Source organism: Malaclemys terrapin, chromosome 3 (genome assembly GCF_027887155.1).
Source record: "Malaclemys terrapin pileata isolate rMalTer1 chromosome 3, rMalTer1.hap1, whole genome shotgun sequence".
Lineage (NCBI taxonomy): Eukaryota > Metazoa > Chordata > Testudines > Emydidae > Malaclemys > Malaclemys terrapin.
This window is the reverse complement of record NC_071507.1, coordinates 159,131,754-159,150,614: the sequence shown is the minus strand read 5'-3', so window position 1 is coordinate 159,150,614 and position 18,861 is coordinate 159,131,754. Positions and strand designations below refer to the sequence as shown.

Genomic DNA, 18,861 nt, shown 5'->3' with positions numbered 1-18,861 from the left:
TATGTTCCTTTATAAAAGTTTACACACGGTGGGTGGAAGAATAGTCCCATGGAAAGTTCACTGCACAATTAAGAACATATATGTCAAACGAATGTATAGCATCCTTAATCTTTTTCTTAAATTTAAAATTATCCATTGATTATAGCTAAGCTCATGCCAAGCCATTCAGCCTGGAGAAACGGGAGAATTCTTTGTTGACTTTCATTTAGAAAGAAAATTTTCATTTAACAGGCATGAAAATGTGAACTCACTCACATTACTAAGGGGATGCAACTCCCAAATTCATGCCATTACTCATTCACCTTCTGAAACACTCCCATAATCAATAGTTGGGGGATATGGGCTTCAGGCTTAGGCCCTGCCCCAAGATGATATGGATAGGATTGAAATGTAGGAGAAAGACGACCTTGGATTATATAGAAAATTTGGGCACTTATTTTAAGTGTCTAAATATCAGTTTAGGAGCCTAACTTTAGGCACCCAGTTTTGAAAATCTTCTATGATTTTGTGTTTCCTTATTCTAGGTGAGCATGAAAGTTGGAGGGGTGAAATAGCAGAATACAACTATACTCACAGAGCTTGTAGCTCACTTTGAGTCAAGAGGTATAGGTTCACAATTTTGTTCTCACTTTTACAAACACAAAAGGCTAAAAGCATCTCTGTAATAACTCCATTAATCTGCATGGGGTTATACCAGGTATGAATTTGGCCCTTTAAATTTGGTTATGTGCACATACCATGAAAAGTTACCAACAAAGAAAACCAAGCAAAAAAGCAGGCCTAGCAGGGCTCAGAATTAGTTATGCTAAAACCAACATTCTTGAAACCATCAAGCAGGAATAATCACATTAGAAGGCAAAAATATCAAGAAATAAAACAGGTCATATACCTGAGCAGCACCAGGTTGGCCAACGGAAACCTTAAGAAGGAAGTGACATGAAGGATAGGAAAGGCATCAACAGCATTTACTAAACTTAATAATGTATGGAAATCAAAGATACTCGGAACAATCAGAATTGGAACAAAACTGAGAATTTTCAATTCAAATGTAATCTCAGTGCTAACATATGGGTGTGAGATCTGGAGATCTACTAAGATGTTAGACAAAGAAATAGATGCCTTCGAAAACCAGTGCTTATGAAAATTTATGATCATTTGTTTGAAAGACTTCATTACCGAAAAAAATTCTGAGAGATCACCAACCAGCAAATCATTTCCACCAGAAACAGAAGGAAGCACTGGACATATTTGGGGCATGTACAATACACAGATTCCCACATGATGCTGTTGAGTGGAAACCAACTGGTGTGAGAAAACAAGAGCATCCAAAAGAAACCTTAAGAAGAACCCTTAGTAGGGAGGGCAGAACAGTTGATCTCAGCACCACTGAGCAGAAGAAAGCAACAGCAAATGACAGAGAGGAATGAAAAAGACTAATTTCTGTCCTGAGCGCCAACATTGGTTCAGGAATGGTGTAATATAAAGCATATGCCATGCCTATACAGAATGAGGCACAAAATATATAAAGTATTGGTAATTTAATATATTCATTTATTTAGAGTTATTAAAAATTCATAAACCCAAAACTCTGAGTGCATGTACAAAATATTAATAGATGATCCATGAATGCAATGAAGTAATGTGATATACAGCTCAAAGCCACAGAAAACTACTTTGTGAGAGGGGAATTACTGCATATTGGAAGCCCCAGGACTCTCCAGAGATTGGTTTTTGTTTTGTTTTGTTTTTTGTTTTTGTTTCCTCTGACCTAACTGCTAACAGTAAACCTGTGAAAAATAACGTTTTTCCTCAAACATGCAAGATAGCTTTTAATAAACCTGCCCCCGCCCCAATCCCACAGTCCCTTACTTGGCATGCCTCACAGGAGTGCAGTGTCTACTCTAAAATATCTTGTTATTAGGATGGAGCTTTATGGTCCATTAGGTTAGTTCAATGCAAAACACAGATTTATTTGAAGAGGCTTCAATCAGAAAATTTGAAAAGCAGTTTACCATCTGAAGCCTTTAAAAAAAAATCATCTGACCTGATGAGACAAATCAAGACCAAAGTGGTGATTTAATGGAGCAATCAGCAACATGTCAAATCTGATTGATGTGTCCCTTCAGAAACCTGACAGGTGATTTGATCCTCCTTGGTGCAGACAAATCTTCCCCTGAAGACCCTATCGCTAACACAAGCTGTGGAAAGATTTTTCTAGTCAACTGTCTTTTATTTTGTCCTTGAATTGAGGTGATTTTTTTTTTTTGTTCAACCCTTTTGCTTTGATTTGAATAGTATTGTCCTGACCTAAAGATGTTATTTATGACATAGCATAGCACTTGCCTTTCAAAATGTCAACTGTTTAGTCAGGTGGCAAAAAGCTATTTCTCTGTTAAGGCTAAGGAACTAATAATGTAATTTTCACAAAACACTAGTTTTAATAGCCAGGAATGTGTTTTTAAAAAAATTAAATTTACACTTGGTACAGAATCAAGGAGCACATAGTTATCTTCTAGTCTGGGCTTTTAGCTGAGCTGATATGGAATGACTGCAGAGAAAGGCAGAATGCAAACAACAAGCACAAATCAATTGGGTGCTCATTTTAATTCAAAAAGGATACAAATCATTCCACTCTAAGTGATCATTTGGTTGTACAAAGTGTGTATTTTTGAAAGCTTTATTGAAAAGTGTCATAAAAATTATATTTTTAGCTTCTGTCAGTGTAGACTACATGAGTTTCTTTGTTGCCTCCGAATCTGTTTAATTTAAAAGCTCCCAGTCCTCTCTGCTTTCACAGCTCATTCGCAGCCTTCTCTATGGAAGTCATTTTCATGCTTAAGAATATATCCTAATTTGATGTACCAGGCTGCAAATGCACAACTCTTGTAAGCACAAACAGAGATTGCCCTATTGAAGCCAGGAACATCATAAAATATTATAAATAATTTGCTATATAAATTAATATTTATTGTACAATATTTTTATATTCAAGTTTATATAATTGGGTATACAGTATATACAAATATAAATAAACATTGCAGAAATGACTATATTCCTTAGAATCAAGTTAGTGGCATAGATTCTTCCCTGTGTCAGGGCCACTTTGCTTCTCTCCACGGATGCAAAGTTACCCTATAACTGATATCACTGGGAAGGGAAGGATCACTCCTGTGTAGAGGGATCCTCTGAGGACATTGAATTGATCTAATGGTGACTACACCATCTCCTCTTCCTGTGATTAACATAGGAGCTGTTGCTGTGGAAAAGGGGGGCCTGACTCCAGCAATGTCTAGTTGATCTAACAGTAGTCATTGCAATTAGCAACCAACATTGCTTAGAGCAGCCTGCAAGGACAACTTGGAACCAGTCTGGCATACATATGGCCCAGGGTCAGAAGAGTTCAAAGGTGGAGTAAAGCCAAATTTGCCTGTGACTCTTTGAGTTGACTTGTATGCTCTTTAGCTGCAGCCAGTGACCAGGGCCATTGTCTATATTAATATGTGCTCAAAAGCCCGATGCAATAGCAAGGGTGATGAGAACCTTTGTATTTCATATACTAATTTCTATTTCACATCAGATTTGCAAGGCAGTAATTTCCATTAAAAAGCTGCGTGCTGGTAGGGAGAATTGGGAAGAGAATGTCAAAACACATTTCCCTCTCAAAAACAGGTCTACATTGTGTTTATTTTTCTTTGTGGAGTATAAGAAAAAGTCTGTTTAACCTCTGAGAAGTTGAACAAGGTAATCATTTGTAATGCATTAGCAGTAATATGAAATTTCATATAAAGTATGCGTGATCTGAATCAGGAGCCTGGTAAGGTCACATCTTTTTAATGATGTCAATTTGCAATTAAAATCAACTCAAGGGGGTTATTTGTGGAGGAGGGGAGCTAATCTTTAAATGTGCCAATTGCACAACTTGCATCAAATCCCAGTGTGACTGCTTTATTAGCATGTGTTTGGTGTGCTTCCCTAACAAAAATCAATTTTAACACCTCTCTGCAAACAATTTCTTTCCTGTAATGATCATTTTCATTTTTAATTATAAATTTAATGTATCAGTGTAGCAAGATACAACTGGAGATTAGAAGAGTATGGTTTGCTTTAAAAATGTACATATAATTGAAAAGTATTATTGAATAATAATGGATTTGAAAAATTATTATTATATTTTACTGTTATTAAAAATATTTATAAGTTACCCATCATCATAATATCTGGACACACTTTACTGGCTTAAAATGACTATTCAGTATCCTACATAAGAAGAATAAAACACCAGGATCCCTTGCTGCCCACATATTTTAGAAAGAGAATGAATATGGAGCTGGTCAGTCAGCTAGAAACCTATTTACTTCAGTATTTCACATCTAAAATTTAGTGTAATCATCTAGAAAAGGTCACAGCAAAGAAAAACAGCTGCAACCTTCTTCTTTCTATAGGGCTAGAGTCTGGAAAATGCTGAGTGTAAGGTGACCAGACAACACATGTGAAAAATCTGGATGGGATGCGGGGGGGGGGGGAAGGGAGAATAGGCACCTATATAAGACAAAGCCCCAAATATTGGGATTGTTCCTATAAAACCGGGACAGCTGGTCACCCTAGCTGACTGCACTCAGCCCTCATGGATATCAGTGAGTGTTGGGGTTCACCATTTTATAAGAGTGCAGGTTCCAGCACACAGATCATAGACTCATAGAATATCAGGGACCTTAAGAGGTCATCTAGTCCAACCCCCTGCTCAAAGCAGGCCCAATCCCCAACTAAATCATCCCAGCCAGAGCTTTGTCAAGCCTGACCTTAAAAACCTCTAAGGAAGGAGATTCCACCACCTCCCTAGGTAATCCATTCCAGTGCTTCACCACCCTCCTAGTGAAAAAGATTTTCCTAATATCCAACCTAAACCTCCCCCACTGCAACTTGAGACCATTACTCCTTGTTCTGTCATCTGCTATCACTGAGAACTGTCTAGATCCATCTTCTTTGGAACCCACTTTCAGGTAGTTGAAACCAGCTATCAAATCCCCCCTCATTCTTCTCTTCTGCAGACTAAATAATCCCAGTTCCCTCAGCCTCTCCTCATGAGTCATGTGCTCCATCTCCCTAGTCATTTTTGTTGTCCTCTGCTGTACTCTTTCCAATTTTCCACATCCTTCTTGTAGTGTGGGGCCCAAAACTGGACACAGTACTCCAGATGAGGCCTCACCAATGGTGAATAGAGGGGAATGATCACGTCCCTTGATCTGCTGGCAGTGCTCCTACTTATACAGCCCAAAATGCCGTTAGCCTTCTTGGCAAAAAGGGCACACTGTTGACTCATATCCAGCTTCTCATCCACTGTAACTCCTAGGTCCTTTTCTGCAGAACTGCTGTCTAGCCACTTGGTCCCTAGTCTGTAGCAGTGCATGGGATTCTTCCAACCTAAGTGCAGGACTCTGCACTTGTCCTTGTTGAACCTCATCACATTTCTTATGCCCAATCCTCTAATTTGTCTAGATCCCTCTGTATCCTGTCCCTACCCCCCAGCGTATCTACCACTCCTCCCAGTTTAATGTCTGCAAACTTGCTGAGAGTGCAATCCACGCCATCTCCAGATCATTAAAGAAGATATTGAACAAAACCGGCCCCAGGACCGACCTCTGGGGCACTCCGCTTGATACCGGCTGCCAACTAGACATGGAGCCATTTATCACTACCCATTGAGCCTGACGATCTATCCAGCTTTATATCCACCTTGTAATCCATTCATTCAGCCCATACTTCTTTAACTTGCTGGCAAGAATATTGTGGGAGACTGTATCAAAAGCTTTGCTAAAGTCAAGGAATAACATGTCCACTGCTTTCCCCTCATCCACAGAGCCAGTTATCTCATCATAGAAGGCAATTAGGTTAGTCAGGCATGACTTGCCCTTGGAGAATCCATGCTGACTATTCTTGATCACTTTCCTCTCCTCAAAGTGCTTCAAAATTGATTCCTTGAGGACCTGCTCCATGATTTTTCCAGGGACTTAGGTAAGGCTGACTGGCCTGTAGTTTCCTGGATCCTCCTTCTTCCCTTTTTTAAAGATGGGCACTACATTAGCCTTTTTTCAGTCATCAGGGACCTCCCCTGATAGCCATGAGTTTTCAGAGATAATGGCCAATGGCTCTGCAATGATATCCACCAATTCCTTTTGCACCCTTTTGCAGTGCATCCGGCCCCATGGACTTGTGCACATCCAGCTTTTCTAAATAGTCATGAACTACTTCTTTCTCCACAGAGGGCTGGTCACCTCCTCCCCATACTGTGTTGCCCAGTGCAGTAGGCTGGGAGCTGACCTTATTCGTGAAGACAGAGGCAAAAAAAGCATTGAGTATATTAGCTTTTTCCACATCCTCTGTCACTAGGTTGCCTCCCCCATTCAGTACGGGGCCTGCACTTTCCCTGACGTTCTTCTTGTTGCTAACATACCTGTAGAAACTCTTCTTGTTACTCTTAACATCCCTTGCTAGCTGCAACTCCAAGTGTGATTTGGCCATCCTGATTTCATTCCTGCATGCCTGAGCAATATTTTTATACTCCTCCCTGGTCATTTGTCCAATCGTCTGCTTCTTGTAACCTTTTTTGTGTTTAAGATCAGCAAGGATTTCACTGTTAAGCCAAGTTGGTCGCCTGCCATATTTACTATTCTTTCTACACATCGGGATGGTTTGTTCCTGCAACCTCAATAAGGATTCTTTAAAATACAGCCAGCTCTCCTGGACTCGTTTCCCCTTCATTTTATTCTCCCAGGGGATCCTGCCCATCAGTTCCCTGAGGGAGTCAAAGTCTGCTTTTCTGAAGTCCAGGGTCCGTATTCTGCTGCTCTCCTTTCTTCCTTGTGTCAGGATCCTGAACTCGACCATCTCATGGTCACTGCCTCCCAGGTTCCAATCCACTTTTGCTTCCCCTACTAATTCTTCCCTGTTTGTAAGCAGCAGGTCAGGAAGAGCTCTGCCCCTAGTTGGTTTCTCCAGCACTTGCACCAGGAAGATCCTTGCCCCAGATCCTTACTCAAGACTTCCACTGATTTCAGTAGGCTTTGTATTAGGTCTGATCTCATGGCCATTGAAGTCAATGGGAGTCTTTCCATTAACTTCATTGAGCATTGGATTGGGCTCTAGTGATTGTACCTTAAGGTCTAAATTTTCAAAAGTGACTAGTCATTTTGGGTGTCTCAAGTTTTGAGTGCCTAAGATGGGATACTTTACAGCCTCCTGATTTGCAGAAAGTGCTGGATATAAATGTCACATCATTATAATAACAACGTTAATGTATGTCGCTGGAGCTTGATCCTTTGGACAGTCATTAAATATGCTTTTGTTTTCTAAAAAATGAATTAGATTAATGTATTTTGCTATGGAAAAGGTGTCTGCTCAAAAGACTTCACACATTTCTTAGGAAATTGCACTATGGGTTTTGTAGCAAATCAACATAGAATGAAGATCTCATGATAATATAGTACAGAGGTTTTTAAACTCTGGTTTAAACACCAGTGGTCCGTGAGGTCCATTCAGATGGTCCGCAGATAGTTCCCTCTAAGGTGCACGTGTGGGCAGCCGCAGACAAGAGAATGAAGGGCCATCCACCTAATACAGCTGTGGCTCCACTAATTAGGTGCCTGGCCCCTGAGAAGACGCACATGTAAGGTGAAGTAGTGGACTTGTGGGGGAATGGGAGGGAGCAGTGGGGTGAAAAGAGGGGGTGGGCAGAATTTGGAATGTGCAAGGCTGCGGCAGCCAGAGAAAGAGGCAATTTTCCCCAGCTCCAGGGCTGCGGCTGCCAAGGAGAGACCCCCCCTCCTTCTCAGCCCCAGCTTGGGGGCTGCTGTGGCGGGAGAGAGAGGGCACATCCATTGCATTACAAAGATAAGACTCTGATATTAAAATATGAGTTGTGAGCTTTTATTTGTAGCTTTTATTTATTTTTAATTATTATTAAGGGTTTTTTTTTAATATAGCACTTTTTACAATAGTTAGCTAATGGTACAAACAATATTTGTAAAGATCATTAAGTGGTCCGTCAAGAACCTCAGCAATTTTCAAGTGGTCCGCGAAAAAAAAGTTTGAGAACCACTGACATAGTATATCTCTCTCATCCCCTCACTGCCAGAATGGTAATCCACATTTACTAGTGTTGTATCATACAGAACAATTTCAATTTGGATTGAGTATGCATAGAGATTGCTGAATTTTGTGTACAACTAGCATAGAAAGTAGAACAAAACCCAAGAAAGTCTGTTGGCATAGTGTAAAAGGACAGCACTGAGGGACAGCTATCACTTAATTTTTGCAAATTAATTCAGCTCTCACCTTTGTTAATGATGGCATTTTTGTTTTAACTACAGGCAGAAAAGCTCAAAGGAGTACTGTCTTGTCAATACTCCACATGAGGTATCCTGTCTTGACACACAGTTGATGTATGTCACATATAGTATAGTTGTGAGGCTTAATGTTTGTGAATGCTTTGAGATCGTTTTATGAAAGACACCATAGAAGTGGAAAGTAGTTGTGAGTGACAATTTGGTTAGGAGGGATATTGTGCTAATTCAAGAAGTAGTATATCCATCTCACTAAAGCATAGTTACTACTGACAATTAGGCAGGAAAATAATCATGGAACACTTGTTAATTAGAAAAGCATGAATATGTTTGTAGGTAAGAGCAATAACTTATCCTGATATTATCAGAGACCCCCTCCCTTATTATATTTTATTTTTTTATTAGTTTTAATTAACATTGTACATTTTATTAAATTTAAATTTATTAAATACATTTTATAAATATGTTTTATACCTATTTTTTACATAAATATTTTGTATAAATATTTGGTTAATATCGCTTTGAGTCCAAACCCCCTGAAATTGTGCATATAGCAAAATAGGGAGCTAGCCTCCTATCTCTGTTGTGCCCAGTGGTCTAGTAAACTGTGTATGAGACAGCTTTCCAGGTATTCCTAAAATTATAATCTACACTCTGACACTGACTCTGTCTTTAGCTTGTGCAAATCAAGTATAGTCTTTGCATTTGGGAACAAAAAGGAGCTAATATTATTTACCTGCCTCCTAGGCACATTGTGAGGATTAATTAGTTAATGTTTGTACAGCCCTTTGAAGATGAAAAGCTCTGTTTAGGTACTAAGTGTTATTTTTATGTGCTAAATGGTTATTGTGTGGTGGTGCTTCTAGCAATGCAGCTGTTCAGCTTGGAGTTACATTATTGTTTTCTCTGTGTTTTAGGGTTCATGACACAGTGGGTGCAGTTGCTATAGACTGTGAAGGTAACATGGCTTGTGCAACTTCAACTGGAGGCATCACAAATAAAATGGTTGGACGTGTTGGTGACACCCCAGTCATAGGTATGAAAAGATTTAGAACATTTAGCAAAGAATCAAAAATATTCAGACACTTTTGGAACACATGAGCATAAATGCTGATGGGAAAGCGAACTGGTTAAGGGAAGGTATAGACATAATGATTAAAATTGTGGTGGCACTTTTATTAGTTATAATTTATTATTTGCTCATTGCTGACAGTGAGCTCAGCTCCAGGCTTCTCTAATTTGCACCCAGGGCAGGGCAGAAAGAGAGATAGAGAGCTGTAATTGGCTCTGGCATGTCTTCCTTTATCTGCTATGCCCAGTGCAAGCTAGTTACAGCAAAGAATCTGGGCCACAGTGAGCAGAACAGATCATGCTTTTAAACATTTGTATATCCAGACTGAATATTTATTCAAATACACATTTACAGCAGTGAGGGATTAGACCTGGAGACCTTACCAGATGTGAAAGAGAAAGTTTGTATCCCCTTGAAATACAAGGAATGTACTTCATATGGAAATTTTACTCAGAGTGTGAACAGAGCACCCTCTTTCAGCAACTGACACCTCTGGTTTAAAATTGTTCACCTGTACAATGGTGTTTAAAATTCAGTTGTTTAACAGATTCAAATAATATTTCCACTAGCAAGTTAGCATATCAATGTGTTCTGGGATGAATGTATTTAGGGGATCACAATAAATTACGGCTGATGGGGAAGAGGCTGAGTAACAGAAAGGGGATGGCAATACCACTCTGAGTATTTTGTTGGGTTGCTACAGGGGAATAATGAATCTTTGAGGTTTGTTACTACTCTATAGAAACCTATGGTACGCCCACATATTGAATACTGTGTGCAGACATGGTTGCCCCATCTCAAAAAAACATATATTGGAATTGGAAACGGTACAGAGAAGGGCAACAAAAATCATTAAGGGTATGGAACAGCTTCCATGTGAAGAGAGATTAATAAGACTGGGACTTTTTAGCTTGGAAATGAGACGACTGAGGAGGGATATGATACAGGTCTATAAAATCTTGACTGGTGTGGAGAAAGTAAATAAGGAAGTGTTATTTACTCCTTCTCATAACACAAGAACTAGGGGTCACCAAATGAAATTAACAGGCAGCGGGTTTAAAACAAACAAAAGGAAGTATTTCTTCACACAACATACAGTCAACCTGTGGAACTCTTTGCCAAAGGGTTGGTCCTGCTTTGAGCAGGGGCTTAGACTAGATGACCTCCTGAGGTCTCTTCCAACCCTAATTTTCTATGATTCTATGTTGTGAAGGCCAAGGCTATAACAAGGTTCAAAAAAGAACTAGATAAATTCATGGAGGATAGGTCCATAATGGCTATTAGCCAGGAGGGGCAGGGATGGTGTCCCTAGCCTCTGTTTTCCAAAAGCTGGGAACGGACGACAAGGGATGGATCACTCAATGATTTCCTGTTCTGTTCATTCCCTTTGAAGCACCTGGCATTGGTCACTGTCAGAAGACAGGATACTGGGCTAGCTGGACCTTTGGTCTAACCCATTATGGCCATTCTTATGTTCTCAGTTGTTTTAGTGTATTTTGATGTTTGGCATGGTGGCTTAGAGGAAGCGAACTGTAGTGCATAGTTAACTAAAACTATATATTGACTAAGATCGTAGAAGGTCTACTGCAATTGTTACTGTGTAAGAAGAAAGAATAAGTGTTTTCAAAAACTGAAGAAGTGGGCTGTAGTCCACGAAAGCTTATGCTCTAATAAATTTGTTAGTCTCTAAGGTGCCACAAGTACTCTTGTTCTTTTTGAGAGTAGGGTAATACCTTTTTGTTATCTCACTTCTGAAACCACTAAATGTGATGCAAATTCAGACGTCTATTTTTAATGTTACATTTTTAGTTCTATTAAATCATCATCATATTTGTATAAAACCACAGCAAACTGTCCAAGACCAATACAGGTTCGAATGAGGATTCAAGTGGAAGAGGAAAATTGAAACAGAGGCAGATTGTAATTCAAAACAGGTGGCCGTTTATTAATGGAGGATGAATCACAACTTGGGCTGGGGAGGAGCACCTTTACCAACTAACAATACAAATTCAATTGAAATAGGAACAAGTAACCAACCAAAAATATCATCAGGGCAGTAATATAAAACAGTCTATGTAGACTTAACAACAAGGAATCAGATAATCTACAACCAACTATTTACTGACAAACCAGAACAAACATACAAAACTGAGTGAATTGTAACAATTCGTCCTCTATACACTACACATGAGATTTGGTACCAAGTAATAAAGAAAAAAGGCCTAACAAACAGAATATCTACAAAAAGTAATATATACATACCACACTCCAGGTGCAGCTGACCAGCAGTACAGACACCAGGGACATGATGAGATGTAATCCGAGATGACACGACACGAGCCGGCTAAATCCAGGGGAGATCCTGGCTGAAAGGGTGATCAGGCCTTCCAGCTAACAGGCGGACACTCCTGCTGATTTAGGCGAGGGACATAGTTTTGTTCGAAGACCTTGCACGTGCTAGCATCTAATTGGTTCCCCGCTCCTACACCAACCAGGCTCCGAGCTGGTGCCCTCTACGTAAACAGACTCTGCACCCGGCACGCTAAGCTTATGCACCCAGCACGCTGGAATTGTAGCACACGGTACCAATGTGACCTACAATTGACCAGACGGAAGGTTCAAGAATGGTCACACGGCCCCAATGTGTTGCACACGACACCAAGGTGCTGCACACGACACCGATGTGACCCTTTGACCGACAATTGGCCATCTAGACGCCATGACAGAGCATAGGGCTGCAACACAAACTGGCAGTCAAAATGCAGGAGGTGGTTGTCAGCACACTGAGGCTTACACACAGATTGACTGAGATACACAACAGCGAGAGCATGCTGCACGCAGGACAGTCTGCTTCTCCCAGCCAGAGACAGGGCTTAGCTCAGCAGACAGGAACTTTCAAATCCTTGTGAGGAAAGATTAATATCTAGGTAAGAGGATGTGTGTGGGATTCTTTGTGTTAGACTTCTGAGCTGTGTGCTACCTACCTTTGTTTTAAAGAAGCTGTTTTTTGTGTCACTAATCAGTCATTGTCGCAGGCTCCCAGAGCAAAAGGCTTACCAGTGCCAAAATCAGTTGGACCTCTTGGGTAAACATGATTGGGAAACGGGGGCTGCAACCCAGAGATCCAGTCTGAGAGGGATTGTACCACTTGGTTTCACCCAGAGAGAGGTGCAGGGAGCCAGGTTTGTCAGCTGAGGGTGAACTCAAAGGGGACAACAAGGGTTCTAAAGTAACTGTGATGCACAATTCCCTGAGCTATAAGTGTAGCAGTGATAAATGTATATGCATACGTACGAGCGGGAAAGCTTGGATTCTCTTTCATTACATTTTTGAAAAGACAAATAACGGTGGCCTGTACTGTGTGAAAAACAGACTAGAAAAATCCATCCACTCTAAGGCATTCAAATATCTATCAGAATTTCTTGACAAATTGGACTAATTGGAATGAAATTTCAAAGTTGATAGTCTCAAAAGCTTGATTTCTAGGTTTTTCTTTCCTGGGCCATATGTCAGTCAAGATTTTTATGTCCACTATAGAAATGATCAGGCTGACATTTGATTTCCAGGGGACTGCTTTGGAAGGAATTGTTTTGCCAGTCACAAAGGTATATCTTGGAAGAGCATTTACTAGCTGAAAATATACAACTGCAAGACAAGTACAGAAATAGTTTTAAAAGGCACACAAAGGGATAAAGAATAAAAAAGATGCTTGCTGGGCCAAGGGAGGGAAAGGCCAGAGGTACAGCAGTTGGGGAAGAAGTCAGATGAAGCAGAACTGCCTGAAAGGGTCTCATAATTTAAGGAAAAAAATATAGCCAAAACCAAAAGTTCCATCCCAAAGGAAACTGCAAATAATGCTTAGAAATTTTAGGGAGAAAAAATGTTATTTTTAAAGCACAAAACTCAGCTAGAGAACTATAGAAATCATAATACAGGGCTCCTGTTGGTTTGTAATGGCAGAAGAGTCACTATGAAGAAATGAGGCACAAGACATTCAAAACTATGTCTCCCAGCAGCAGAGTGAAGTATTGCTGTAACTTCTGCACAAAAGCCCCAATTGAAAGACCATCAAAGTCACTGAGAGGCTTGCCACAGCCTAGACTGGAGGGGAGGGCTAGCTCAGTGGTTTGTGCATTAGCCTCCTAAACCTAGGGTTGTGAGCTCAATCCTTGAGGGGGCCACTTAGGGGTTTTGGGTAAAATCAGTACTTGGTCCTGCGAGTGAAGGCAGAGGGCTAGACTTGATGACCTCAAGGTCCCTTCCAGTTCTAGGAGATAGGATATCTCCATTAATTCATTATTTTTATTTTTTATATTTAGAATGACCTTTGGATCTGGCCTGTAAGGCAGAAGTAAATCTCCATCAGAGGAGGCCTATAGAAATAGCATTATTATTTAGCAAAGGTGTGTTCCACTTACCTATCATTTTGCTATTCTTATTATTTTATAACACTATCAGTGAGTGTGTCAACTTAACACACCAGTAAAAATGACGAGCTCCTGTCCCTAAATTTAACTTAGAAAGTAAAACAGTCAGAGATAGTAATGGAAGATAGTTATTGGGAGAAAAAGAGTTAAAACAGTGCAAGATCTTCAGATATGCCTATTGTGTTGTTTTCTACATTTTATAACTATGCAGTGTTCGCATTTTATGATAAGAGAACAAAATATATACCTAGGATAACCACTGATGGGCCCAGAAAAACATTAAGCAATTTTCATAAATGAAAATTTGGCGTATGTTCCCCTGTTCTACAGTTATGTAGTAAATACTCCTTGAAATATTGGTCAAATCTAGCCTACTCTTTTATGGCCATGTTACACTGAAGAAAGGAGGGGTGGCTAGATTTGGGCAGACACCCCTATTTGGTGTTGAGCCTTGCATGGCTCCACAACCTGAGGTAGGATTTCTTCTCAGAACCCCATACATCTGCCAAGTGCCAAGCCTACCTACTTGAGCAGGATGCTAGGAGCTGAATATGTTCCAAATGGGTGAAATTCCCCTAGTGCAGAGGACCCACACAAGGCCCTCTGAATCACTTGAGCCCTTCCTTAACATGGCCTTTAACTTGTGTCTGGGTCACAGTTTTGGCCCCCTGCATTAGGGTGAAATTCATCTTAAGAAGAACTCACGTTAAAAGGATGCAGTGCAAAAATATAAACAAATGCCACACTGACAATAAAACAGTAATGAAAAAATGTGTGTGTGTGTGTGCGCGCATTGGTGTGTGTGCGCGCGTTGGTGTGTGTGTGTGTGTGTGTGTGTGAAAGAAAGAGAGAATATAAATATATTTGGCAGGGGATAATGATGACAAAATGGATATTAATAATTTAGTCCAGCAATTTAATGTATGATATATTTAATGTGGAAACAATAAATATACTTTTGTTTCTATAATTCTAAACATAGCATTAATAGGCCCTGATCACTCCCAAACCATATGATCATGAAACTTGTTCCTGTATGCCCACATTTTCAGAAGAGCTCAGCTGTCCTCTAGACACCCAAATGAAATGGTCATATTTACAAAACTGCTCAGCATGCGGTACCTCCCATTGTTTAAAAGGGGAGCTACTGTCTGCTGAGCATATTTGAAAATCTAACCACTTCAGTTGGGTGTCTAGATGGGTGGGAGCTGAGCTCCTCTGAAAATCTTGCCTGGCCCATGTATTTTTATCAGATCAGCACTTCTTCAAAAACAAGAATGACTTAGTGGTTCATAGACATTTAACAAGCAGAGAGAAACTGTTAAAACAATAGAAACCCAAACACATTCTGTTGTACCTAAACTTAACCTTTCCTTCCTAGGTTAATTAGTCTTTAGCTTAGCTCAGACACCACTTCAGAATCAGAGAATCAGCTTATGTTTCTCCACAATCCCTCTCTGTTTCTCCCAGAGTCTCTTCTCTGTCTATCAGGTTACTTTTATCAGAACCAGACTCTGTTTTAATGTCCCATCAGTATGTTCCCACTCCCCTGGCATGACTAGCCAGAGTTGAGTGGAGGTGAAACTTCAGAGGTAATGACACCTGGATTGTCTGACTGAGTACTGACTAGAGCTAGGTGAAATTTTTCCGTTTAGTAGTTTATTTGACAAAAGATGCGACTTTGGCATGACCAAAACTATTCAAAAATTTGAGTCAAATTCAGTAAATACTTTTGTCAGAATTTTTTTAGGAAAAGTCATAAAGGTTCATTTCAGCATTTTCAAACTGAACTGTAAATACTTCATTTTGAGACACACCCTTCCCCCCCCCACCCCAAAAAAGGAAATCAGGTTTTTCGGACTCTTCTGTTCAGCCATAAAACAGAAAATTCAATTATTTGCTCAGCTCTAGTATTGACAATAGCACATTTCTGAAATCATAGAACGTTTTCTAAACGTAAGTACAGCTAGTCCTTGCAGGACTTAAACCCTTGGTAGATAATAGCCAGCAATACAGTAACAATCAAAGAATAATGATCATATAATATTCATAAATGTAAAACAGGTATCTCCCTCATTGATCACAGATGTCACTGCTGACAATGGCACATATGACAAATGGAAACTTGATAATTTTGTCAGACCACATAAGCTAAACAGGATTAGATCTGATATTTGTAAAGGAGACTTGGAACTATCCAGAATCATGGATGGGCAACCCACTGGCCATGGTTCGCCATCCCAGGCCAATGGGGGCTGCGGGAAAGGCGGCTAGCACATCCCTCAGCCCACACTGCTTCCCGCAGCCCTCATTGGCTTGAGACAGCAAATCGCAGCCAGTGGGAGCTGCGATCAGCCGAACCTGAGGACACTGCAGTATATAAACCAGCCCAGCCCCCTAGGGGTTTTCCCTGATGGGCTGGGTGCCAAAGGTTGCTGATCCCTGATCCAGATGCTTTAAGTGATTTTAGTGGTTCCCTTAGGTCTGATTCAGTGAGGTATAGAACAATATCTATATGTAGTGTTAGGGAGCATGATGTTCTTTTGAATGTGATGTAAAACCAAGGCTCTGACCACTTTAAGGTATTAATGATTGATGAGAGACCAGGTGGGTGACATAATATTTTTGATTGGACCTATTTCTGTTGATGAAAGAGACACATTTTCGAGTTCTGAAGAAGAGCTCTGTGGAGCTTGAAAGCTTGTCTGATGAACAGAAGTTGGTCCGATAAAAGGTATTTCCTCACCCACCTTGTCTTTCTCATATCCTGGCACCAACATGGCTGCAACAACACTGCAAACTTTAAATGATAGTTTCACAGGAGAAGAAATGTTTCCTGTTTGTGTTCTGGTCAAACTTAAATTCAGAGCTTCTTAAGTTTTCTTGTAGTTTATTTGAATAAGTTAATATCCATTATGTTCCCTTAACCTTATAGAATCAGACTTTTGATCATCAAGTAAGAATTCAGGAGAAAGTTTCAGCTTTCTAATTAACTACTTATCCCTAAAATGCCATCTGTGAACAGGGAATTGTATTCTACATGGAGGGTGAAATTTACCTCTGTGCAAAGGGCCAACAAAAGGCCTCTGCATCCAATTAACTCCCACAGGCCTAGGGCTGACCATCTGTATAGGGATGATTTTCAGAGCTAGATTAAAGCAATACAGGACCCTAGCTATAACTGCATAAGCTTGCCTCCTTCACAACTCTCTCCTCTGTGCTATGGCCCCACCTCTCCTTGGAGTCAAGAGCAACCCACCCAAGAGACATCTGGGTAGCGATAGGGTCCAGAGTGACCTAGACAAATTGGGGGATTGGGCTAAAAAAAATCTGATGAGGTTCAACAAGGACAAGTGCAGAGTCCTGAACTTAGGATGGAAGAATCCCAGGCATTGCTACAGGCTGGGGACCGACTGGCTAAGCAGCAGTTCTGCAAAAAAGGACCTGGGGATTTCAGTGGATGAAAATCTGGATATGAGTCAGCAGTGTGCCCTTGTTGCCAAGAAGGCTAATGGCATATTGGGCTGTATTAGTAGGACCATCGCCAGCAGATTGAAGGAAGTGATTATTCCCCTCTATTCGGGACTGGTGAGGTCACATCTGGAGTATTGCATGCAGTTTTGGGCCGCCCACTACAGAAAGGATGTGGACAAATTGGAGAGAGTCCAGGGGAGGGCAACAAAAATGATTATGAGGCTGGGGCACATGAGGAGAGGCTGAGGGAACTGGGCTTATTTAGTCTGCAGAAGAGAAGAGTGAGGGGGGATTTGATAGTAGCCTTCAACTACCTGATGGGGGGGGGGATTCCAAAGAGGATGGAGCTAGGTTGTTCTCAGTGGTGGCAGATGACAGAACAAGGAGCAATGGTCTCAAGTTGCAGTGGGGGAGGTCTAGGCTGGATATTAAGAAAAAACTATTTCACTAGGAGGGTGGTGAAGCGCATTGGCACTGACTTCTTCAGTTCCCAGAGGGTGCTCGATCCCTGTTCCACCCCAGGTCCTGCCCCCATTCTGTAGGAATGCATAGCTCCCAAATTGCCAGCCCATGGTTACGGCACACTGTTTCCATGGCTACAAGGCAGGAGTGGCCTTCAGCCCAGCGTCTGTGTTTTGGGAAACTTCTTGGCTGGCCTGTTTGTCTCCCTCGCAGCTGGCTTTCACGTGCACAAGATATGGGTTTGCTATCTCATGTTGTACACTGTATGCTTTCCCTATGCGCAAGAATGTAACCAGTTAGAAGTGTTGTAAGCAGAGAGGTAGAAAGAATAAAAACCCCAGGAAAGTTTTCCTGGGAGGTTTTTCGGCTTGAAGCTTTTAAGGCTTTCTGGCTACCACAGACCTGGCGTTCTGTTTCCTTTCCTCTGTCGTCGCCACACCATTCCACTCCTTCCCCCAACTCCCACTCCCGCCATTGCCCTGCCTCTTCCCGCCCCCACCCTCCCCATCCCATTCCACCCCTCCCCCGCCTCTTCCTGCCCCTACTCCTACTCCTGCCCCCCAGCACCATAGGCAGCGAGTTATATGGGCCTGTGGTATCTGTGCTCCACCAATATTTAGGAATGTGGGCCCGGCTCCACCGATGTTTGGACTTACTGCGCTTTGGGGGGCCCCTCACTTGAGGGGGATGCAGGGTCCAGGGCAGCCTGGGGGGCTTGGGCGAAGGGGTGGAATGGGGCTGGGAAGGGGGCAAAGCAGGGGTGGGTTGCGGCCGGGTCGCTTGCTACTGCCTGCACCAGGCCTCCCACTAACCCCTCAGGCTGCCCTGGACCCTGTGTCCCCCTGAAGTGTGGGCCCCCCCAAAGCCCGGGGCCCGGGGTGGTTGCCCCAGTCCATCCTATGGATGGGATGGCTCCGTTCAGGGCACAACCAAAAATTATATAAACCTGGCACCCATGCCCCGCACCTCCTGCCCACCACTGAACAGCTGATTGCAGTGGGCAGGAGGTGCTGGGAGGGAGGGAGAAGAGCTGATTGGCGGGGCCGATGGCGGGTGGAAGGTGCTGTGGGGGAAAGGGAGGTGCTTA

The 18,861-nt window shown here is 41.6% G+C and overlaps 1 protein-coding gene across 5 annotated transcripts in view; it reads left to right on the top strand.

The window, feature by feature from the left end:
• LOC128834874 (isoaspartyl peptidase/L-asparaginase-like) overlaps positions 1-18,861 on the top strand; it is a 253,892-nt gene that overhangs the window by 203,763 nt on the left and 31,268 nt on the right. For all 5 annotated transcript variants that reach the window (XR_008444511.1, XR_008444512.1, XM_054024027.1 and 2 more), the window contains exon 5: positions 9,257-9,375. Coding sequence is in view for 3 of the 5 variants with exons in the window: in XM_054024027.1 (XP_053880002.1) it covers positions 9,257-9,375 (119 nt within the window). In the remaining 2 variants the exon portion in view is untranslated. The remainder of the gene's footprint in view (positions 1-9,256; positions 9,376-18,861) is intronic.